This window comes from Drosophila pseudoobscura, chromosome 4 (genome assembly GCF_009870125.1).
Source record: "Drosophila pseudoobscura strain MV-25-SWS-2005 chromosome 4, UCI_Dpse_MV25, whole genome shotgun sequence".
In the NCBI taxonomy this organism is placed as follows: domain Eukaryota; kingdom Metazoa; phylum Arthropoda; class Insecta; order Diptera; family Drosophilidae; genus Drosophila; species Drosophila pseudoobscura.
The window spans coordinates 5143208-5167478 of record NC_046681.1 but is presented as its reverse complement, the minus strand read 5'-3'; the positions used below and the strand labels follow the sequence as shown (position 1 = coordinate 5167478).

The window sequence follows — 24271 nt, the reverse complement described above, 5'->3', positions numbered from 1 at the left end:
GCTATATAAATACATTTATTTTATAGACATTACATGTAAAATAAATAACTTTAGGCTTAAAAACTCAATGAAATGCATTTCTGTCTGGGCTTTGTTCTCGGTCTCGTATGGGGGCGGCACTGGAAAGCGCTTAAGAAAGCGAAACGAAAATCCTTCAACAATCCTTCCTGCATACAGCAGAATCGGTCTGGCCAACACACGAGTATATTTGTAAATCTAGCTTGAAAGGTATTTCTTTTAAATGCGTTTCGGCGGATAGATTTGTCAATCCAATTGATCCAAATACACCAGCAAACAATTGTCTGTCCAACATTCATCTATTTGTAAAAGTTTCCAAAGATTATTCAACTAAATCTTTGATTAATCGGAAAACTACAATCGGAATTTATTCCCAAGAAAAATTCGAATATTTTCCAAAATAAAAGATGTTTTCTTCCTGTATTTTGTGTCCATATTCACTTCGAAAATGGCAACGAAGAGGTATTGCTGTATTTTTTTTCCTAATAAAAGAAAATGACAGAAAAAAAGATCCAAAATTTTATTTGATGGAATGTATCCACCGAAAAGTAAATTGACTTTCTATAAAAGCATTATATTTCTCCTCCGTCTTCTAAAGAACTTTTGCAAATCTGTCAAAATACAACACGTTCATACTTTATTTGAAGAACTTTTTGGCATATAGAAAATAAGATCCGAATTGGTAGTTAACGAATAAATTGTTTTCAAAAACAATTAAATAAAGGTTCTTTCAGTCTGCCATCAATGATCTTCAATATCCGTTTTTCTAAAAAAATGCTCTTATGGTCCGAAATACCTTCATACATACTATATGAATGTTCATGCATCCAAGAGAAATTCAATAATGTTTCAAATTTGTAATCCAACAATACTGACAATTTCCATGAATTTCCACCAGTCAGGGCCAATAATCCCCATGGTCATCAAAAAGAATTGAAATTTGGAATTTTATAAATTTTATAATTATTATTAACTTGTTTGTTTTTATCACAAAAAATTGTATGTATGGTAGCTTAAATTGTATGTAAATCTTTGTGGGTGTTTTGTTTCGTTTTACTTTGCTTTGACAAATTGTATGTTCCGGATACAATAAAATGTACATTACATATAGCATATAGTACAAATATATTAATATATATATTTAAGGGGTATGCTCTGTGTGTGTGTGTGTGTGTGGGTGTGGGTGTGGTAGATAAATTATGACAATCCTTTACGGACCTTTATAGCTTAGGAATTAATACGCTTATTCCAACAGAATACAAAGTTAAAACTTATACGCTTAAACTAATATTCGCCAAGTTGTGTGTTGGTGCAAAGGACAGGGGCGGTTCATGAAGTGGATGAAATGCAAAAGGCTTTCATAAATTAATTGTTAATAAAGTAGGCTATAAACTACAGATCAGACCTACGATCGGGCTGATCGCTGGCGCATCGAAGCTCTATCTCAATCTATTTACTTACTCTCTGCTCGCTCTTCAGGCTACTTGGCAACGCGTTCATAATCTCAAGACGTTTCTATCCGTTTCGTTTTTCGTGTTTCGTGTTTCTTTCGTGTAAGTGATACTGGCTTATATGCTTAGAGACTAATAATATTTGGCTTCTTGTAATACATTTCGCTTTTGGAAATCTGCATGATAATTTGAGAGACACAATTGACTCGGTAATCGAAACCGACGGCTTTCGCTACCGTCTCGTCTCGTTTCGCTTTCCTTTTTCTTTCCTTTCTTTCGTAAACCTATGTACACGGTTGAGGGGGGAGGGTGTGATGTGATTGAGCATTGAGCAAAACGTGTGCAAAACGCATTCTAAACTAGATACAATAAGTAAGTAATAATGTCTGTAAGTTCTGCTGATCTGCGCTGCCGATGTGGTGTGGCTGATGTGGTTCCTTATGGCATAGACTCTCTCTCTCTCTCTCTCTCTCGCTCGCTCTCTCGTCTGCTTGTCAGGCGCTCTACCATTAAGAGGCAGCGCCAGTCGGTGCTGCGGCTGCCGATGTACTGGCGGCGCTGACATCCTCGCATATGGTGTGGAGCTTCTCCATCTCCGAGCTGGTCACAATGTTAATCGAGCTCACTTTGGCACGTTGATAGGCAACCACGGTGTTCTCGCCCAGACACTTGACACACACGTAGCCAATGAGGACAGCTACGCCGACGGTCATCACCCGCACCAGGGGGTCCACGTACATTTGGATAACCACCCAGGCGGTAGCACCCGTCACGCACATCAGTGTGATCAGTATCACTGTCTTGGACCAGTGTTGGATGGTGAAGCCCTTGTCCCACTCCAGTCTGTCGAATGATTTAAATATTTTGAATTAATAAGCATTCGATTTCGATGTGTCACAGATGTGTGGCGTATACTCACTTTTTGGACTTCTCAATTTCGTAGGGATGGCCACACACCTTGCAGGACAGCTGGGCCTCCGTTTTGCTGCAGCTCTCGACCAGCCAGCGCTTGAGGCACTCGTGGTGGACAGAGCTAACGTCGCCGGTGCAACGGCATGGCTGGATTAGGGGCTCGGGCTTGTCATTGTCGTAGCATATCCAGCAATCCTTTTTCGCCAGGAACGACTGACCCTCCTCGGGCGAGAGCTTATTGGTGTCGGCATTCAGAGTGGGTATCGACGGATCAATCTGGCGCGAGAGCAGCTTGCGCGGATTCAGTATCCAGAGCTGTTCGGGCGCCATCGAGTTCCACAGGCAGCAAGGGAACCACAGAGCAACGCCGATCTCAGCAATACGAAAAATGATGTCATGCCAGTTGCGAGAGTTCACAGGAACCCTGCAGAGGAAAAACGTTGGTTTTAGTATCCATTAGAAAGTAGTTTTCGTGCTTCTATCCACTCACTTGGTCTTCCAGAAATCGCCCAGAGTTTCGGAGGTGAGAAAGCCGACAATCACGATGAGCATAACGGCCTGACTGAGGAGTCCGAAGCGGGATTGGTGGAGCTGTGAGGCGTTCACGATCGCCTCGCTGGGCCCCAGGATCTTGCCCGTTTGGTCGTAGACAAAGCCGCCGCGCAGCTTGAAGAACACCTCCACGCCGTAGATGAGGAAGAAGACGACCACGATCAGCAGTAATACCGCATAGCAGCCATTGAATATGTGCGCGTAGTCCCGCCGCTCCGCGTTGATCAGCGAGCTGAACACCTCGATGCCAAACAGGCTGTACAGGAAGAAGTTGAAGGCCACAAAGCCGAGGAAACTCTTCGAAAGGAACTGCGACTTCTCCCAGCGAATGTCGCGCAGGTGAAAGATCTGAAACAGTCCGCATCAACGAATGAATGAATAATGCCAATTAGAGACCGCCGTACACCTATTGCCGATTCAAAGTTTAATTAATGCTCGCGTATAATAGAAACTGTGTACTCTGCCTGTCCGCTGGCTGTTTGGCCTATCAATATATGGGTCGCGGTCGCGGTGTCGGGCCCGGTCCCCGGACCCGGACAAGATACGCTGCGCAGAAGTGTAGCAAAAACAATTGAGTTCTAGGTGCACTTGCACCTACTGCTACCCAAGTACAGCCGTACTTCAGTCGATATTAAAAAGCGAAACAACCCCGTACACCGCACACCGCACATCGCCCACCGCCCACTTCACACAATTTTCACCTTAGTCAGAGTTACGATCGCTCACAGTTCCCACCATAGTTAAGAGGGTGCTGCTCTTCCGATTCCCATGGCCTAGGCGCGATTAATTTTAGTCTGGACTGGGTGCTGGCTGATTATTTTTCCTAAACATAGAGATGCGCTCGTGACTGGAAATATAACCCAGCTTCTGCCTTATCAAAGAAATTTATAGAGTGTATTTATAACCAGGCGCAGTCCCAGTCCCAGTCCCAGGCGCAGCCACGGCCATGGGCGTTATCTACGACTGTACGCGTTGTAGGTGTTATCTATATTCAAATGGTTAAATTGGGTTTAGACGCACGTACTAGAGGACATTTGGGGGAAGGTAGAGGTAACCTTTCGGAGAAAGAACGTTATAGTTCACTTTTGAGACCATTAATCATGAATCATGCACACGCAATGTATGCTGTAATTGCAATTCAAGCTTCAAAGTGAGCAATGAAGGGCTCACCGATTGACAGTGGATCGTGGGCACTACATTTGGCTATCCCTATGGTTTTCCTGTTTCTACAGATAAAATCTGCAATCTCTCTATAGCCTATAATGGAGTCTTGTGACTTTATTCCCACGTGCGTGCCACAAGAGTGTGCTTTATTATTCGTTTATTGCCATCTATTGACGTACAGTCTTCTGATATTCCACTCAATACTCAATAGATACTGAAAGCCCCGACGTAAGAAAACATTTTTAGATTGTCACAAGTTCCACTTAGTCATCTATTACACCGAATAGTTATCAACTTCTTGACCTCTGAGTATTCAAGAGTATTCTTGGAAGAGAGTTCTGTCGTGGTAATGCACTCACCTCGGCCCACATGCAGACGATCAGGGAGGCGCAGGTCATGAGCAATGGATAATAAGCGGACATCAGGGTTACGGCCCATTGAGGCTGTAGATCCAACTGAAATGTATACAATTACAATGTTAGTCGTATATTTAATTGCGATTGATTGCAAGGGACTCACCGGAGTGGTGAAGTAGGCTCCACGCAACGAGGCCGCCACGAAGACCATAAAGTAGAGCAGCTTCTGGGTGGTGATGCGACAAGCCCTGAGGACCGAGGGCTGCTTGAGGCGCTGGTACTCGGCCACAATGCAGATGAGCAGCTGGATGACAGAGACGAGGGCCACCACATAGAAGACGGTGGAGATGCCGGCGTAGTACGGCAGATTGAAGAAGTTGCACTCGTCGCCGGCATACCGGATGTCGCAGACACAGGTATTGTTCACGCAGTCCCCCCGTCCGGAGCAGCTGAGATCATTGTCGGGCGTGAAGGGGCCGTAGAGGCCACCGGCCGGTGCCTTGCTGTGGCCATTCCGCATCTGGAGATTGGCCGTCGCAGTCGCCTCCAGTGGCGATTGCAGAACGCGCTTCGAGCAACGCATTAAGGTATCAAAGCTGGGTAGCATCCTATATTACATTAACTGCAAAGAAAAGCGGAAAAAAAGAGGTGAGGGACTGTTAGTTAATTTTCCAAGGGTTAACCGATAGATGAACCAACAAAAAAGTTCTACGGGGCTCATGGGTTCATGGGTACAAGGGTACAAGGGTCCAAGGGTCCAAGGGGAGCGGCTTCCATGAGGGGTTTCGTTTTTGTAAAAACATTCCCATTCTTGTCTGGGGCTGTGCCTTTGTCTGGGTTCGTTTTAAAAGAAAATGCAAATGTTTACCCATCCGTACCACTCAGGGCCGGCCGTACTTGGGGCCAGCTCCGAAGCAAACAAGCCGCAGAGCCATTAGGGGTACTCAAAGGAAAAACGTATAATCTACAATACATGCGTCACTCATTCCAGAACATAATTTTAAAAGGAAATTAAAATGCATTCATTTTTTAACTTTATCTGAGGATTTATTGAAAAATAAAACAAAAAACGGCCTATGGATACCCGACTCGAGATAAAACAACATACATTGCTTGTGCATGACAAGGGTCAAGTGATGTTCGACTCGCGTTTCATACATGATGTTTTTTTCATTTAAAATATTCAAAGGTTCTGCCCATTCAACCTTTCCAATAGATACATATTTGTAGTTCCAAATCAAATGGTGAATAACCCTAGTGGGATTCGAGCAGTCGTCCTCCACTCCAGGGGGTTTTGTGCGCCAACAGAATGAAAATGAAATTGGCAGCACTTGGGCGTCCTAACGGGGAGAGTGGTTTTCAAAGGGGGGCATTATTATGCGAGTCCCGTCCCCACCACCCATCCATCCATCAATCAAGTAATACGAAAACACACAAACATGTGGGGGCATCGATAATAATGCCTGCCAGCAACCTGACACCCACAATATCAGAAATATCAGAAACAGAACACAAAAGCATTCAACATTGCGACTGAGAGAGACATTCAGACATCAGGCAAATCCATTGAGCATTGAGCATTGAGCATTGAGCTGTCGTTCCACATTCAAGCAATTAAGGCGCACGAGATGCTGAGTCGTTGAACACTCGTGAATGGGTGCGAGTGCACTGTTCGATAGGGTCTCCCCACACCACACTCAATTGCACTCCGTTAAAAGGCAACTAACAACACTTTTTGTGTGCTTCCCAATTAGTTGTGGGTTTATTGGTTTCTAATAGGCCAAGTCTGTAGGTTCTCGCCTTTAGAGCGCAGCGATAACAATACTTTCCGAGAAAGAGTCGCAAATAAATACACAGTACACTCGTACTATGTACGAGGTAGGGTGAGGAGGTGCGTTTTGCTCTCTTACGTGACGGTTGGAAACAATGTTTATGGCCCGTTGAAGTAAACAATCGGCTGTTAAATGCTTCGAGTAATATTCTACCCAGCACTCGGTTGGCAGGGAATGCTCACATTTGCTGTTCTCTCTCGTTGAAAGGCTTTTACGACCCTAGTAAGTAAATTAAATTCGCCATTAAGACGTTTCTTTATAATTCCCTAGTTTGTGAGGAATTGTATACAATTCTTAATCTTATTTTCTTCCAATTTAATCATTTTCAGTTCTGACTAAATATTGCGAAAATAATACGGACTCTGACAGAGCTTAGATAGCAGTATGAGAGTGGTAGTAGAGAGAGTGTTCAAATGTTGAAATGACATTGATTCGATATGTACAAATTACCCATAAGCGAGCGGACACATTCGTTTCGAATGACCCCGGTATAGTTGATGATAATTTGCCCAACTACCAAAAACAGCTTCACGGATATCTCTATTTCGAAATGAAATATCAAATAATCCTATCCCACTAGGGTGGCATGCAGTCTCTAGGGTTTTGTGTAATAATTACACGATACATAATAATTTCACAAGGATCGTAAATAATATAGAAACAAGTTAAGGCAGTAGATATTCGTAATACGCTTAAGAGGCTTAAGAGACACACAAAATCAGCTGTTTCAGCGGACAATTGCCAGTCACGCATAAGCGTGGAATGTAACAAAACAGACCTCAAAGTACATTTAATAAATATGCATTAATAAATTGGCCACTGGGCGAAGTGACTTCTGCAAGATCGTCGAGTAGGCAGATTCCCTGACCAGCCCGGATGCTACGAGAGAGGGCTCGAGATCGGGAGTTTGGGTATCTTAAGTACAGTCTTTTGGTGATCCGCCGATTGGCAGTCACATATCTTGTACTAGCCTTGCGCTCAGTTGACATTTGTAACCGATCATCAAATAAAGTGTTCAAAATACGAGTAACCGCAAACATTACTTGGTATATACTTAATTTTATACTCCGCCCATTCCTCTGTCAAATGACGGACATGATACACCCCTGAAATACCATTATTCTTGGTTCAAACAAACATGTCTTTATTAGCCATGTTTCTCCCATATTTGGCAAACGTTTTATTTATTTATTTTTTTTTTTTTTGAAGAGCAAATAATAAATTAAGCACACCCCAAGCGAGCGTATAAGGTGCTAAGGTTATGTACATATGTATATGGAATGAATGCTTTTTTTTCCATTTTAGTTACTTGTCTTAGTTGTTGCTTTCTGCTGTCAACAACAAATCCACAAAAACAACGACACCGACAGCGAGACTCTACTTCGGTCGCCAACAGACGGACGGACAGACGGACGGACGGACGGACGGACGGGCGATAAGATAAAGCCAACCCAAAAGTCAAACGCGACAAAAGGCGAACCGAGGCGAGCAGAGCGAATTTCAGCTGAAAATTAAAGCACAGTGCGTTTCACAAAAATGGGATATACATAATCCCCTCACTGTGGAGGACAACACCATCGTTTACTGCAAAACGTGTGGATTCGTGGACTTAAACATTGATTTGATAGATATTAATCAATTACTAAAACACACACTTTCATAGCAAATAAATACTGTAGCTGATAAGATTGAAAACTGATAAAATGTCAATATTTCCAACGATTCGATAGCTGCACTTGACTCGATGAATGAGCTCATTCGATAGTCCGGTTTACACTTGAATTGAGGATATTTTGATCAGTCTTATACATATGTACATATGTATGTATGTATTTGTGAAATGCACTGCTTTCTACGGGCAAAGGGCGCTCTGGCGCTTTTGGGGGCTCTCGCGGTTTATTGGAGCGGAAATATTGAAACAAAAACAATACATACAAATGTTGAAAAAAAACAAAGAGCGTTGCCCAATAAGAGGGTGGGCGGTAGGTGGGTGTGCCAATCAATTGATTACACAGATGGTCTGATAACGAGCACACACACACACACACACACAAACACACACCATTATAATGAATTTCCTTTTTCTGCGCCTTGCTTTCGGTTTTATTTGTGGCATGCTACGCGGAGGTCATGCTCTTCCAGTGGTTCCTTTCGTTTCCTTTCCGTTCCGTTCCGTTCCTTTGATTTGATTTTCTTTTTGTATGTATTACAACTCGAAAATAGCACACAGACACACGCACTGCACACTCGATGGACACAGAGCTACACTATTTATGAGTTTTGTTTGCTTGTCGGACATATGTATGTATGTACGTATGGATAGTCGGAATAGTTATATATGCATATAAATAGTTTGTAGAACACTGCTGCGACCCGAACGACCATCGGCGCGAGGCGGAAAAGACTGAGCAGCGCGATCTTCCACGGGGCCCCCGAAGAGACGCACACACATGAGCGCGTATGCGTGACTCAACAAGTAGCAGAGCGTTATCTCTCTCGCTCTCTCGCTCTCTCTTCGACGCTCTCGCTCTCTTTCTCTCTCTTAAGCGGTGGGCAAGAGCTTTCGAGCGCGCGCACTCTACTGGTGGTGGAGCGGTTACTGGTCCCTAAATTCCGCAGCTCGGCAATTAATTTCCATCACAATATGTCGGCTTAATAAACGCTTCCATAAACAAACACAACAGCGAGTTCTTTCCGTTGTTTATTTTTTATCCTCGATAAGTACTTCTGAAAATTGATATAAATTGCACGGCCTCATGCCTCATGCCTCATGGCACACATGTTTTTAATTTCAGCCATTTGCAGCCTATCGGTTGATTTTTGGGTAATTAAAATAAATATGTACAACATTGTTGACATCATGTGAATGTGAATCGCATTCATTTAACATTTGCTAACTACAAAATACGCACCGAAGACTTGGTTTCAAACGCGTCATGCGGCAGCGCCCCTCAGTCGGTCGGGGCTTCGGGCTTCGGCCTTGTGCATTTTAACACACATACATACACATGTACATATATGTATGTACATATTCTCGGATCTTTTTCAATCTCCCCACGCTGGCTAATCATATGTACAATAAGTGCGACAGTGAGGGACTCACTGCAGAGCCAAAGCCGATCAAGTTTAGAAAAAAACCAAACTAAAAATTGTAAACTTGTTTTGGCTGTAGCCGCCCGCAGCTGAGAGTTACATTCAACTGGTTTTTGGATCCAAGTAGCGCCAACTGAAAAAGGAGAGACAGAGAGAGAGACTCGAAGAGAACGAGATCTCAGGGCCTCTGGTTGAATGCACGCTAGATATAGAGATGTTTGTTTTATATGTAAATATGTATTTTTATTTGCTCGAACTGATAGTTCAAACATGAAATGTTGTTGGAAGTCGCGACGATACTCAAGCAGTCTCTCCAGGTCTCCGATAAATACCCTTTGCTCCTCCCTTCCCTTTCTTGGCAGATTCTTCATATACGAACAATACGAGTGCAAGGAAAGGCGAATGTGTATGCCATTTAACCAGTTTCCATTTAATTATACAATAAATTGTTAATAATTTCTATTTGATCACGCTCTCGGCCCATAGGCACACACGTGTAAGCGTATACTCGTATACTCGAATTTAATTTCCATAAATATCTTGGCCTATTCGTTGAGTACAAAGTCCACAAATTCGTGTTGAAGGAGGCGGCGTGTCTGAGACAACGCCCACAAAACAAATTAAGGAAAATCTCTGCGAAGGAAAACACTAATGTGAAAATTATACCCACTCGACTTGGTGGGCGAGAGCTAAAGGTTACCCCCCAAGGGGGCTCATTAAACAAGAACGAGGAGGAACCTGTCCTAATCAAGAGGCGTTTCCTCGAACTGTGAAATGTGTGCGTGTCATAAAGGAGGTCTTGGAGTTCATGGTATGTGTACATGTGTATATACTTATATGGAATATTTTCGAAATCACAGCCACAGAAATAGTCTCGTCGAAAATAAAGCTTACAGGCGACCACGAACAACTCTCGAAGAATAAATATTCAAGGTTCGTTGGGGCCAGCGCGGGTTCTACGTGCGTTGCTTGATTGATAATAGCTAGAATAAATATGCAGAGAACACACCATGATCAGTGATCACCAATCGAACCCAACCGTACCCAATCTTACTTGAAAAGTAAACACTCACGACCTTCAAATTTAAATTAAATTAACTCTTGTGGGCCGTCGCAGTGCTGGGCCCCTAAAAGTCGACCTGTTTGGCGTATATAAGTCAATTAATTTTCACTTAGCTGTCATTAGTGTTCATCAAAAGGAAAACTCAAATAATCCCACAGAAAGCCCAGCAGCAGCGACGTGAATCGTGCAACGCGCTCCTCTCGGGCTGCTAATTGGGACAATTATTGACAATTTCCGAAGGAAGAAATATTTCGCAAAAATTATATTCATAAACAAGAAATTATTAGCAATGTGAATAAAAGTGACAAGTGAATACAAACTCGTAGTCATTGTATGAAAATGTATGAATTCATTTGTCGGGCTTATGTAAATGTCTGGGTTTCGCATTACATCCGATTTCCACTGCAATTCTCATTCATAATCACTTGTTTTATCCTGCAAATGGCGCTGTGTTCTTTCAAATGTCTGGCGAAGCCTTCTACCCTCAATGAGATACTTTTCTCTCTGCCGTGCACACAACAACACCAAGGACTAAATGCGATGACGGCCTGCAATCCTCTCTGACCAAGCCAACAGCAACCGAATACAAAAATTGCAAGAATAACGGAAAGAGAAGAGTACTCATTTTATAAACCAGTGACCAAAATAAACTGAGAATAATTTTATAATAATCTCTCTATTGTATAAATAAGTTTTGGGTCGTCGTGCGATACTTTACTCATCTCCACGCCGGGGGTTTGCGCGTGGCGCGTTTGAGGCGTGTGCGTACGGGGTTTGACCCCTAAATAAATGTATTTATTTTCAAATATTGGAGGCTGATTCTGCTTAGATAGGATCACTTTTGAGGGATTGCCTTAAATATGGACACAAAAAACATGACTAAGAACTACTTTTATGAAGAGGAAGAAGCTTGGTTTTGCGAGTCATCAGTGACAATTCGAACTGATTATTGGCTATACTCCATAAAGCTACGTATTGCCCTGCTTGCAAAAACCACTAATGAAACCGCAAGCAAGCGAAAATATACCGATTATCTCCGACAGTTGCAGTTCTGAAGGAGTAGTGGGTCAGTGGGTCAATAGGTTATTAAAAATCAATGATAATCAATCGCATGTACATTTAATTTTTATTTAATTTACATAGAGTGAAATATTTCTTGGGCGAATTTTGGTCTCCCATCATCGATCTTTTCACATTTCTACGGATTATACAAAGAGTTAGTAGTGACGACAAACGGAGATAAAATCCAGCAAGAGATACACAAAAAACTATGAAATTGATTCCAAAAAGTTTCGCAGTATGACGACATTTTCGTGTGCAACATATTTTTTAGAGGTAAAACAAAAAGGTGTCGTTCTCTATTCGATTTCATGCCGGATATGAAAGCTCATCCTTAACTGCTAAGCCACACTGGAAGAGAGAGCGAGCGAGCGAGAGAGGGAAGCTTCAGCCACATATACTGATGAAGCACAAAGGTCAATGAATTTCGAACTTTTTATATCGCACCAACAATATTGTATTCCCCATAAACTTCATTATAGTTCTAGACATTTCGCAAACCCACTGAATTAATCTATCATTGGGTGGCTGTACGAGTACTATTTGTAGATATATGTATGTATGTAAATAAATCCAGCGAGTTCGATTCCGCCGTTCGATAAATAGTTGTTTATTACGCACAGCTCTCGTAAATCAAGGGAGCGCGTATACTACTAGATAAAACTACTAAATACATAGTACAAATGTAGATTATTTCCATGCAGGGTAAATACTAGATGAACAGGTCGGATGGGTGGTCATGCGGGTAGAACGAACAACTCTGGGCACGGGGCGCAGCACACCTAGCACCATCTACTAAATACTCACAAAGCAGTACCGTCCATTTTGGGTGCTATGATTATTGGGGGCTGAGGGGAGAATACTATGGCAAATTCTGACCCGCTGAGCAGTGCTAAGCGTAAGCTGAAAGAGAAGCGCTGATGTTAGCTGTTAGATGTACAATCAAAGTCGCCACGAAAAAAAAAGAAAACCAAAATAAGAAATGTGACTCTAAAGAAAGTCAGTGAATAGAGGGACTGGAGCGGGGGAGGAATTCAAATTGAGTTCTGGTATCTGCTACTATCAGTGGACACCCACTGACGGTCGTCGAAAAGTCTAAAGGTCAAACATATAGAAATAATATGCAAGGTCCAAGTCTAAAGAATGAATTAATTGCTTGAAATCACGAGTATCAGATAAAAATAAAAAAATGCTCTTAATAATCGTAAATCGTAATGTGTCTTATAGATTATAGTTTCATATAAAATATGTTTTAATACGTAAATTCCACCAACAATTCTAGATTACACATCTGTATCTTTTTGATACGCCATTCGAAACGAATGCATTTGTTCGATAATGGGAAACCAGTCTGAAACTGGGGTTTAAGACCCTCAATAGACTAAGAAAATGTGGACAAGTCTAAGGATGTTTGAGGCGTGCTTTACATCTGATATTTAGATTATTCACATGGTATTATTCTGTGCTGTATGTATATTTTCGACCAAGCAAAACGAAAAATGTATAATGGAGATATTCAAAGTCTAGGCTACCAAATAAATCCCCATTCCGACGACTGTCGACTGTCGGTATTCATTTCCCACACCGACCGGCACCGCCATCAAAATCGGGTAATTTTATACAACAGACTTTTCTGCCTACATTTACAATTCATACTGCCTCCTCGCGGCCGTCTCCCTTTCTCCCAAGCCGCTCAGCGCGTGCCGTCGGCATCTGAAAGGGCAACGCGACGAAAGAAGACACCAATATAGCCACGCACACCAAATCGAAGTAACTGTAAACGATTTAAGTGCATGGGCGAGCGAGCGAGCGGAGAAGTTGACTCTTTGCACTGACCTGCCCCTCCTTTTCGCTTGCATGGGGTGGGAGGGGGAACTTTGCGAGTGTTGCAGAAAAATCATAAATGCAAACAATAAAATTGAAATATATGTACGTAGGTGCACGCTGCACGTAGCATGCACACACAGATGGCGACAGACGAGTATGAGTGCGATCAATTAAACTGATTGAATCACTTTTAAATGAAACGCCTTGGCCGTGTCAGTCAGCGACTCGTCAGTGGGAGGGAGGCAGGGAATTGCGTGTTGCGCGTGTGTGAGTGTGTGTATACGATGATGTGGAAAGTGAAAAGGGGCTTTGATCTCGTCTCGCGTCAGGGGGCACAGTGAAGACAAGCAGATATGCTCGAAATTGCATGTTTTTGAAGAATTATATAACTTGGTATCATTTTGTGGGATTTTAGGGAATACAATTTAAAAAGCTATACCGTATTTATTACATTGTAAAAGAGATCTGAGGTAAAATATTACCGCATCTTTCATTTTAGTAGATTACTTTTTTTTATCAGCTCTTTATATCGAATGTATACTGCGTAGATACACACATTCATGCAAGGCAATTTATTTTATTGCCGCTTGTCGTCGCTGAACGTAAGGGTTCCCTGTACCCAGCAATCAGGTTTTAGGTGCAAGTAAATAGACAATAATTCTTGGGAAAGCAGAGCCAGACGGCAGGGGCAGAAAGCGAGATAATTACAGTTTTGGTGGCTAAAAATGATAAAAATACAGAGACGACAACAATAAAAATGCGCAAAAGTGAATGAACGCACACACCGGCACACAAAAATATCTTTATTGTATGTATGCATACATACAATGTATGTATCCACATACAAGTTAAAAACATGCCGTTACTTATGGCGAATGACGAGGCGCAGAAGACTGAGAAAGAGAGGGAGTGACGGGAGGGGAGGCGTTCGCTTGGCGCTGAGTGCGCGTTGAGTGCAATTTAGGTGCAGCTGCACCGAGTCGAACGTAGGCGCACAGTGGAACCCGTTGAAGCGCAAAAAGTGGCATCAAGGGGTTGATAAGAGGAAAATAGCGAGAGGTATCTTTTATATACATACATATGTATGTAAGTCTTCCTCTATTGGTTCCAGTTTTTACAGAACGAACATTTGGCAGCGCTTCCCCTAGTCTAGTGCAAGCTGAGGACAATTCTCATATTCGTATGTGGCTTAAGCATATCAAAGGTGGGAATGATTCAGGTTGGTCTGGGAACCTGGAGTGCACCTGGAATCCCTCTCTAATGAGTCACAACTCATGACGCGACAACGTTGAGGGCTTAGGAAAGCAACATGATTATTATGATATTTATGCTTATAGCACACGAACACACTCACCCTCCCCGAAACAAAGACTCACCTAATACTTTTTGCAATAAAAGAATATGATGATTACAAGCGAATACTGTTTTGTTTTGTTGGTGGAGTTTTTCTCGTTTTCACTAGTTCCCGTTTCTATTTTTGTGTGTTTGAAACGCACTGTATTACATAAATTATTCGCATATATTTATTTCCCATTTCACAGGACTCTGCTTTCCCCTTTCCGGAACTTCGCATTATTTGTATTCATACAGCAAATGCAGCACCCCGATTGCTTGTGCCCTAAAACTACTCTAACTACAGCACTGTCACATTTGCCCACAATATTATTTAGGTTTATGTATATTTTGATTCGCGGTGTTTTTAAAAATTTTGATGAGAACAATTTATAAGTTTTGCGACAGCAGTGTAACCGCGGACCTATTGATAACATATACGGTCTGACCGTCAGCAATATACCAAAACATACGTCACAAATTTCAAAATATACCGTAAATATACTGACCAATTATTTGTATTCAAGTTCCATTTTTTATATTCGGTTTAATATGACCAGCTAGCTTGGACCCTCAGCTGTCAACTCATAATTTTATCCGATTGATAAATTAATTTCCTACAAGACTGGGTTAATTAGTATTCGATGTGGCCTGGGACATGGCTCTAAATGGCACTTGTGCACGGTTTCCACATTGGTGCATTCGACAAGAGGGTGAGTCCATAGCACGTCTTAAAATATACTGGAAAATACTATTAAAAGAGCTTGACATTGTGGCTAGAAAATCAGTGATAATTTTTCGAAAGTTGTTGAAAGTGAATGATTTAAATGGAATAACTCGAAAACTTAAAAAACCTGGGAGTTAAAGTTTCAAGAAGTTTCTTAAATATACCCTTAAAAATTAAATTTAACAGTTTGATGAAATTTTTTAAATATACAATTATATACCTATATACCGTTAATATACCTTCCAATCAAGTTCTACGTCCAAATATTCAGAAAATATACATATGCTACTGCAACCTGATTCAGGCCGACTCCGTTTTTCATTTACTTTTGCGGATTACGTTTTCAGCCAAAACGTTTTAAAGTTCTCCAGTTTTAACATATTTTTGCTGTTTGCACCAAAACGAAAATTTTTGTTTCCCTGGCCAATTTTTTCCGAGCCAAATTTGAGATTGGGTTAAAATAAAATTATTCCTAAAGAAAGCAAAAGTTAAATTACCCTGACATAGGAGTCAAGTTTATGTTAATGCATCAATATGTCATCTATTATTTTCCTTTTGCAATTAAGGTTTGCTTCGTTGTATAAAAAGCTGTTTATTTTTCATTTCGTTAACGAAAATTTTTTCGTTTTGAAAACGAATAAATCTTGCGGAATGTGAAAGCGGGAGCCCCAATTTCTGTGTATTCAAAAGTAAATCGGAAAACTTTTGGGAATGTGAAAAACGGAGCCTGGCTGAATATACCGAAAATAGTTAAAGCTGGCAAATCGTTACTGACTGAACTTAACATTGTATCATTATAGAGTACTGTATGGTTAGGGATTGTATTGATTTTTAACAGGATTGTGAGCATATTATAGGACTATTTACACTGACACTGAACTTGACGTTGGGACTTGACCCCTTAGTACATATGTATACATTACATAAACATAAAATCATTCATTTGAATTTAAACAGATTAGTTCAAATTGACTGAACAGGAGTTTAAAATTCACATTTTGGAATGTTTTTATTTTAAGTAAATAAATCTTTTTGATGTTCGATATACTTTGCACTATACAAATTTCACATCCTTTTTTTTCCTGTTGGAGCTCAATACTTCGTCAGAAATTAATATTCCTAATATTGAATTGAAAATTGAAAGTATAATTATAGTTCTACAATTATACCATCGTTGACCCAAAAAAAAAAAAAAATGCCGGGAACAGTTCTCTAAAGACCGTTTCTAGAAACTGAATTTTATGGACCTTATAGGTAGTTTTCACTGGGAGCTGCAGAAAATTGTATATAATCCTAACGTGTAATTAAGAAGTATGGAAATCGAGAACTGATACTTAAAATGAAGATTTAGGCATGGAACAAAGGTCTCCAGTTTTCGTTGAAAAAATACTTGATTAAGTTCTGGAAATGTAAGGCGTAAAATGTGCCTTAGTATTGTAGTAATATGAAGTATGTAGTATTATTGAAAGCCTCTGGTGGCAGTCGTTTAGAACATAAAAAAGAGCGCATTAGGCCGATTAAAGCGACTACTACACATGCACTTGACACTTTATGTCGGCTGCAATTTCATTTTATCATCAATGAGTTCGCTCCTCTGAAGTGAAGTTATTTGTACTGATCCATTCCTCAATATGCCAACTATGTCAACCAGCTTAGTCCACAAGAAAAACACAAATTTAGCTTGTTTGACGTTAAATTACAAAAAGGAATTCACTTTATTACCAATTAATGTTTCTGATTTATGGTTTCGACATATTTAGAAGTTCCTGCAAGAAAAGAATAACGAGATTATTAATGAAAATCATATAAAAACTGCTGAATGAGAGCACACTTACTTGGTAATAAGGCCATCCTTCTTGGCCAGACGGACAATGCAGTCGTCCGACTCGCCCATGCGACGGATCTCGCCGCAAATGGCGTAGGTCTTGGAGCCATCGGTCTGACGGCCCGTCTCGGGGTCCACATCCACAATGCTCAGCTGCACGGAGGCGTGGTCCTTGGCGTGGATGATCCTGTTCGATGCCGAGCTGTAAACATGACCAGACCACAGGGGCATTAAAAACACTATCCAATGGAGCGACGGGGAAACACGTGTTCTACTTACCATTTGCGGGGCACGTACAAATCAACATTCTCACCGGCGTCGTTTTCCATTTTGTTGTGCTGCAATGCAAATGGGATAATTTGCTCAGTTAATTATACTTTTTAAAGCAATAAATAATAGATTTTACTTACATTTTTGTAAAAATTTACAAATCAAGCGACCGCAATCCGTCGATGGAGGAGAAAAAGAGAAAGAAGTGACAGCGCGACGTGAAGGTGGCTGCGCTTTGGCAGGCTCATCGATAGTACTATCGATAATTGTTATATGCAGTATGGTCCCATCAAATTTGTGGTTTGGAGTTAATATATAAATTTATTCATAATTAGTTGTGGACTTCAAAGGTTGACTTAAAAAAAAAATTATTTACTAAATGAGTGCCGTTTCCATCGTCTCTTATAGACTGGATACATGACATGGCACTCATTTAAATTAAATAAACCTTTATTCGACATCGATAAAATATTTAAAAAATTCCATTCCAGGCATTTGAGTACTTTTGAAAGCCAGACCAATTTATTTATTTATTAACTATTAACCTAGTTTATTGTAGACAATTATCCAGCATATAATTGGTTTTTGATTTTAATTCAAAAATACGCGCAGTCCTACTGTCTCTATCGATACTATCGATGTTTTCATATACAAACAATTATACATATGTAAACAACAGCGGGATCTCCTTTGAATTGAACAACTATTTTTTTATTTAACTACGAAATAAAGCCTAAAATATGAAACTTGTGGTAACCGGGATAACGTTGACTAAGCCCTCGAGCTGTAGAGCTATTAACAACTTGACACTATTGCTATTGGTGCGGTGTACCAAGCGAAAACAAACCCAAACCAATCTAAGATTGCATTCGGTGCCGAAGAATGAGCGCGAATGTGACTCGGTGAGGTTAACCGACATTAACCCGTGTCTGGACGTGCTGAAGATCACGCAACTATCCCGGCTTTGAATAAAGGTAAAATACATATATGTATTTACGTGCATTTAAGACAAACAAATTCCTTTTCCAGTGAGACCTTCCATCCATATATGTATGCATCTTCGCTTGTGTGCGGATTTTGTAAACAATCTTAAGCAATTCATGTGTCTACGGAAACTGGAGTTGGAACTACGGAACTGAAGAAGGTTGCTCCCTTATATAGCGGAAGATCTTGATCACCTGGAATCTCTGGATGTGTCTTAATCTGATGGATTCGATTCCAAGAGGTTGCTGGATTGCTGTCAAACAATGAAGCGATTGCGGTATCTTCAATTTGGACATACTCAAAGCATAAGTATGAACTATTTTTAAATTCTGATGATTAACTGTCAGTAGCTGGAACGTCTGGCCTTTAAAGTAGCTTCTCAACTCAACTCTGCCCTTTAAACTGTAATGCCAGTTGCCCAGGCTGCGACACCGTCCCCTTGGAGGACTTTCTGAAGCTAAAGAACCTTCTACACCTCCACATATACTTGCCAAGCGTTGCGAATGTCATGAAGGGTCTTCCTCGACCAGAAATTTTTCAATATACTAGATTGCGATGGCATAGATAAAGTGAACTTGGTGAAAAGTTTTCGTACCTGGGTGAACAGAGGCAGCAGCAAGGGTAGATCAAAATCGATCTCAATAATTTATATACAGACGAAGATGCCCTAATAATAAACAAAGAATTAGGTGAACGAGAGCAGAACTAGGAAACCTGCAGATTTTTCTTGCATAATTTTCATACAAAAATGCATTGATGGTACTCTAATAAATAAATACCCAGTTCATTTTGCCGAATGCTTATATATGTATATGTTTTATTCTTTGCCAAGATCGCCTGGCTATACGAATCGCATAATATTTTATTATAATACTTTGACACTGCTAACATTTTTAGCTCCTCGCTTAAATGAGCATACGTGCCGGCACACTGATCCGATACCCGGTAAGGATAGAATATAAATAATAGAATACGATAGTATAGAAAGTAAGAGTCATTGCGATGAGAATAGATGGAGATCAGGCGCGAGAACAGCTCAGACGCTGTAACTGCAGCAGTGAAACGAAAAAGGCTGGATAAAGAGACGAAAGAAAGGTGTAATGTTTACTTAGTTGGCAATTGACGAATAATAATAGCCCTGGCTATAATATCGGGCTTGAGATCTACTCAATCAGGCGTTCAGCCTAATTAACGTGCAAATTAAATACAAAAATACATATGTAAATACATATATTATTCAGATAGACCCCAGCAAGTAAGAATTTCTCCATCAAAAGCAAGAAAAAGATGCAACACGGGTAGTCTAAACTGGTGTCCAAACACCGTGTCTAACTCACACACCTTGCAAATTTGTATATTTTTCATAGTATTATACAGTATTTTTAAAGGCGCGATTGGACTTGCACCCTCTTGTCCAATGCTCCATGTAGCAAACGTCGATGTCGACACAAAATCCAAGTTCATGAAATCAACATACAAATAACTATCTAATCTCATGTTATAAGTGCTCCAAATTTCTAGGCAAAAAACCTAGCCAAAGGACTGATAACTTGCCGCCCGGTCCCATGCCGAGTAATTCAGTCAGCTGGCGGCTACGAACGGAACATACACCTAAGAAGCGAAATGAGTCAACAATTTTCTGGCAGTGATGACGCACAGAATGCAGAGGAAACCCAACCAATTGTCCATTTAAACGAGGATTGCTGGAGAGTCGTAATTGATTATCTGGACTTAGGAGACCAGTTAAGGTTCGCTTCCTCGAACGTGTGTTTTGGAGAGATTTTCAAGAGATACGCAAGCCGTCGGTACAAACATATTGATGAATCGTTGGCCAGTAGGATTAACGACGATTATCTGAAACAACTGTTGCCCATCGTTGGCGAGCATCTGGTTAGTTACGACTCCGAGTTGGGGGACTATCATCATCTGTGTCTCTTGGGGAGACACTGTACGAGTCTCAAGAATCTGAAAATCAATCTTACGCTGTTAAGGGGAGGTGGGGACGATCTAAACAGACTGAATCTGGAATTAAAAGGTGCCGGTTGGTGGAGTACGGATGTTGTTTATAATTTTGAGAAATTCCCATGTCTACAGAAACTGGAGTTGAAGGCTGTCAGATATAACGGAAAAGGATTGCATGTTCTTGATCAACTGGAATATCTGGAGCTGTTTGTTCTTGATGGATTTGATGCCCAGAGCTTGGCGGATTGCTGGCAAACGATGACGAAATTGCGGTATCTTAAATATGGACACCATATTAAGAACCTCAGTGAGAAGCATTTTGAAATTCTGGTCACGAACTGCAAGCAGCTGGAACGTCTGGCCTTTGGCGTAGGATACCTCGACTCTACGGTGCCCTATGAGCTGGTCTGCCATCTGCCCAGGCTGCAACATTTGCAGGTGCGGCATGGCGGTTCTCTACGCGACTCGTTCATCGAGGGGTTGATCAACAAGCAGGGTTCTCCTCTGGATAGTCTTATACTGGAAGGTTGCGCATTGTCCGAGAAACAGGTTCAGCATCTATGCAATATTTCTTCACTCAAGGAACTCGAGGTATCGTGCGACACCTTACCCTTGGCGGACTTACTGAAGCTGGAGAATCTTCTCTACCTCCACATATCCATGCCAATTACAACTGACCAAATTCTGGACCTCCTAAAGGGGCTTCCGCACCTAAAAGTTCTCAATTTACGAGATGAAATAAAACAGTTTAACGATTCATCATTTGTGAATAGTGTTCGTGCCTGGGCAAGCGAACAGAGGAAGCAGCGCGGGAAGATCAAAATCTTTGTCGGATACACAGATATACACGATGTTTTGCACGTTAATCCTTTGGTTGAATTACTACAGGGTTATTCAGGTCACATATTAATAAACAAAGAACCGTTTTGAACGAAAGTCTACCAATATTTCCTCAATAATTTATAAACCAGCTTCTATGGGATTTTACTAGTAATAAATGAAAATCGAATTCATTTTTCCTAATATATGTGATAGTCGTTATCAAAATCGTTCAGTCCCGATAATGTAATGATATTTTATATATTCCCAGATATTATTTATTGCATTATATAGAAACAAGCAATATGCAAATATACCTGTAATATTTATAATGTGGTTTTTTGTTTTGGTGATGCATTAATGGAGCAGGAACGAATTGCCTAGTCGTTTATTTCTGGATTATTTCTGTAACATGCTACAGTGACTGTTGTTTTCCTTTTATCTATTTTTCCAAAGCATTTGCCAAAGTTTGTACTTGATTGATTAAGTTTGAGACAGGGCATCCGACATTGTCAAAGAAATTGCACTTTACAGCAACCGATTGATAAGGTAATAATAAAGGTTAAGCTTAATAATATTCATTAGTAATTCGATAGATATGACAGTCAACTAACAAACAAGAGAGGCCTAATCGGCTTTTTATCTGCCCAATGTATCAAAGAGGCGATTTGTTCTTTTAACTTTATATACAAACATACATATGTATGTTTACATGTATAGTATTATTGATATCAGCACTGTGTATCAAGATATGAAAGTTTTCTTCGAAAGAGAGGAGAAAGAGAGTTCCTCACTAAACAAATAATTTAAGAGAACGTACATACATATACATATGTGCATACAAATATTTATTTATTATACAGAATGAACTGAGCGAGTGAGAATTTATTAGATTTTTTTACGTTTTATTGCTATATTTGTTGAAAATTCCCCCTTGAAAGGGGGAGTACCCCACATTGGGGCTGATAACTTTCCGCCGATTCCTATGCCGGTTCTTTCAGTCAGCGCACGGGTGTCAAAACGATCAGAACATATCTATTTAACGCACGAAACAAATGAGTGAACAAGCTTCTATTAGTAATGTGGGAGAATCTGTTTTCGCTCGAAATAGAAAGAGAAAATTCTCTGGAAGTGAAGACGCACGGAATGCAGAGGAACCCCAAGTGAGAACGCCTCGTAGAACTTTTCTCGTGTTAAACGAGGATTGCTGGAGAGAGATACTGGATTATCTCAACTTAAAAGACCAGCTAAGGTTCGCTTCCTCGAACGTGTTTTTTGGAGAGATTTTCAAGAGATACGCAAGCCGTCGGTACATACATATTGACTCGAGAAAGATTGGCGACGAAGATCTGAAACAATTGTTGCAGTTTGTTGGCGATTATCTGGTTAGCTATGAGTCCGAATTGAATTACAGTTCGAACGGCGATCAACATCTGTGGATCCTGCGGAGCTGCTGCAAGAATCTTGAAAATTTAAAAATGACCTTTCGACGGTTTAGGGGCGGATGGGATGATCTAAACAGCCTTAAACATCTGAAATCTTTGCACGCTTATCTGCACTTTCAAGATGTAGATAAGCAATGCACTCGTTTTGCTCAAAATCTCAAGCAATTCAAGTGTTTAAGGAAACTGAACTTGGAGGCTCCCTCATATAACGGAAGAGGATTGCATGTTCTTGATAAACTGGAATCTCTGGAAGTCGGTTACTGGGATGGATTCGATGCCGAGAGCTTGGCGGATTGCTGCCAATTAATGAAGCAATTGCGGCATTTGGACTTTGGATACCGTATTCAAAATGTCACTAAGAACAATTTTGATATTTTAGTGAAGAACTGCAAACAGCTTGAACGTCTGGCCTTTGGCGTAGGATACCTCGACTCTACGGTGCCCTATGAGCTGGTCTGCCAACTGCCCAAGTTGAAACATTTGAAGGTGTGGCATGACGGATCTGTTCGCGGCTCGCTTTTCGAGGGATTGATCCACAAACGGAGTTCTCCTCTGGAAAGCCTTATCCTGATCGGGCCCGATTTGTTCGAAGAACAGGTTAAGCATCTTTGCAATATTTATACACTCAAGGAACTCTATGTATCCTGTGACAGCGTACCCTTGGCAGACCTACTGAAACTGAAAAACCTTCTGTACCTTCACCTATCAATGCCAAGCATTACGAATGACGAACTCCTGGATCTCCTTAAGGGACTTCCGCACTTAAAAGTTCTCAATATCAGAAATAACTTTAATATAGACGGTTCCTTTGTTAATAGAGTTCGGACTTGGGTGAGCGAACAGAAAGAGCTGCGCGGGAAGATCAAAATCTATCTATCACATAATGTTGATACTGTTAATGTTGAACCTTTCATTGAAATCATAAGGGGTTCTCTGATAGATCCCATATTGATAAGAGAAGAACTTAGTGAACAAATTCAGAACTAGCAAATCATCCCATGTTTTTAAAATAAAGTTATCATTTTTCTAACAACTTTAAGGCTTGCAATTTAGCAGAATTACTAATAATAGTATTGCACTTCACTTCTATAGAAATTTAGTCGGAACGACGGAGATGGCATAAAGCAAAATTATAAATTAGGGTTGATAGCCGTCACATAGTCTTAAACTGGAAGAGCTGTGGCACTATTGAAGCCGAAAGGATGATTTTCAGCATGCACAACAGAATTAGAACACCTCTCTGTACCACTCCGCTGCTACCAGTTCGACTTTAAAGAAGAGCTAACTCATATATTTCTCTCGGCCACACTGCATGCTTTTCCCTCAAGGTGTTTACTTATGGTCTCACTGCCTTATCTTGAAGTATAGTCGAAGACGACCTTTATGGCTTATGACCGAAATTCGCCATGAAAGATATGTGTCCCTACCTAACAGTAATTATACCCTGCGTTCTCATGCAACATACGCATATGTATGTACTTATATGCCAATTTCTCAAATTGAGCTTTTGCGCTCTTTTTTGGTCTCTCAACAACAAAGTTAATGGTCGTATGACACTAGACTTTTCTAGACGTCTAATT

The 24271-nt window shown here is 40.8% G+C and overlaps 4 protein-coding genes and 2 long non-coding RNA genes across 9 annotated transcripts; 4 read left to right on the top strand and 2 right to left on the bottom strand.

The window, feature by feature from the left end:
* Positions 1–957: 957 nt before the first annotated feature.
* LOC4816680 (uncharacterized) lies at positions 958–15119 on the bottom strand. Of its 3 annotated transcripts, XM_015181256.2 has the most exons (7): positions 14704–15119; positions 12308–12403; positions 4617–5075; positions 4457–4552; positions 2872–3281; positions 2389–2805; positions 958–2312 (listed from the first exon to the last, which is right to left on the bottom strand). In XM_015181256.2, exons 3-7 carry the CDS (start codon positions 5058–5060, stop codon positions 1979–1981), a joined length of 1701 nt encoding a protein of 566 aa, XP_015036742.1. In that variant the 5' UTR covers positions 5061–5075; positions 12308–12403; positions 14704–15119; the 3' UTR covers positions 958–1978. The 3 variants fall into 3 exon arrangements, with proteins under 3 accessions (XP_015036742.1, XP_015036743.1, XP_001356159.1); XM_015181257.2 differs by lacking the exon at positions 12308–12403; XM_001356123.4 differs by lacking the exons at positions 12308–12403; positions 14704–15119 and adding an exon at positions 8348–8725.
* On the top strand, positions 12789–13689 carry LOC26532806 (uncharacterized). The gene is made up of 3 exons (XR_001451402.2): positions 12789–12967; positions 13028–13110; positions 13190–13689. It is a non-coding gene; the product is annotated as an uncharacterized lncRNA (long non-coding RNA).
* LOC117184279 (uncharacterized) lies at positions 13824–14741 on the top strand. Its single transcript, XR_004469603.1, has 2 exons — positions 13824–14386; positions 14464–14741. It is a non-coding gene; the product is annotated as an uncharacterized lncRNA (long non-coding RNA).
* A 1942-nt stretch (positions 15120–17061) lies between the features above and the next one.
* Positions 17062–17750, bottom strand: RpS21 (ribosomal protein S21). The gene is made up of 4 exons (XM_001356124.4): positions 17622–17750; positions 17491–17549; positions 17222–17413; positions 17062–17152 (listed from the first exon to the last, which is right to left on the bottom strand). Exons 2-4 carry the CDS (start codon positions 17538–17540, stop codon positions 17143–17145), a joined length of 252 nt encoding a protein of 83 aa, XP_001356160.2. The 5' UTR covers positions 17541–17549; positions 17622–17750; the 3' UTR covers positions 17062–17142.
* Positions 17751–18136: 386 nt separating this feature from the next.
* LOC6902652 (uncharacterized) lies at positions 18137–21578 on the top strand. Of its 2 annotated transcripts, XM_033379518.1 has the most exons (3): positions 18137–18455; positions 18511–20500; positions 20560–21578. In XM_033379518.1, exon 3 carries the CDS (start codon positions 20686–20688, stop codon positions 21355–21357), a length of 672 nt encoding a protein of 223 aa, XP_033235409.1. In that variant the 5' UTR covers positions 18137–18455; positions 18511–20500; positions 20560–20685; the 3' UTR covers positions 21358–21578. The 2 variants fall into 2 exon arrangements, with proteins under 2 accessions (XP_033235409.1, XP_033235408.1); XM_033379517.1 differs by having other exon boundaries at positions 18138–18455; positions 18511–21578.
* A 379-nt stretch (positions 21579–21957) lies between these two features.
* LOC117183930 (uncharacterized) lies at positions 21958–23726 on the top strand. The gene has a single exon (XM_033379516.1). The coding sequence runs from the start codon at positions 22302–22304 to the stop codon at positions 23676–23678; it is 1377 nt and encodes a 458-aa protein (XP_033235407.1). The 5' UTR covers positions 21958–22301; the 3' UTR covers positions 23679–23726.
* The last annotated feature ends 545 nt before the right edge of the window (positions 23727–24271 follow it).

What these genes read in the sequence shown, in the direction of transcription:
- LOC4816680 (XM_015181256.2), bottom strand. Translation starts at nt 5,060, where the DNA reads ATGCTACCCAGCTTTGATACCTTAATGCGTTGCTCGAAGCGCGTTCTG. An exon ending in TCGTCTGCATGTGGGCCGAG is followed by an intron (nt 3,282 to 4,456) that starts GTGAGTGCATTA and finishes GGACTGTTTCAG; the next exon opens with ATCTTTCACCTGCGCGACAT. An exon ending in GGCGATTTCTGGAAGACCAA is followed by an intron (nt 2,806 to 2,871) that starts GTGAGTGGATAG and finishes TTTCCTCTGCAG; the next exon opens with GGTTCCTGTGAACTCTCGCA.
- RpS21 (XM_001356124.4), bottom strand. Translation starts at nt 17,540, where the DNA reads ATGGAAAACGACGCCGGTGAGAATGTTGATTTGTACGTGCCCCGCAAA. An exon ending in TTGTACGTGCCCCGCAAATG is followed by an intron (nt 17,414 to 17,490) that starts GTAAGTAGAACA and finishes TCATGTTTACAG; the next exon opens with CTCGGCATCGAACAGGATCA.
- LOC6902652 (XM_033379517.1), top strand. Translation starts at nt 20,089, where the DNA reads ATGAGTCAACAATTTTCTGGCAGTGATGACGCACAGAATGCAGAGGAA.
- LOC117183930 (XM_033379516.1), top strand. Translation starts at nt 22,302, where the DNA reads ATGAGTGAACAAGCTTCTATTAGTAATGTGGGAGAATCTGTTTTCGCT.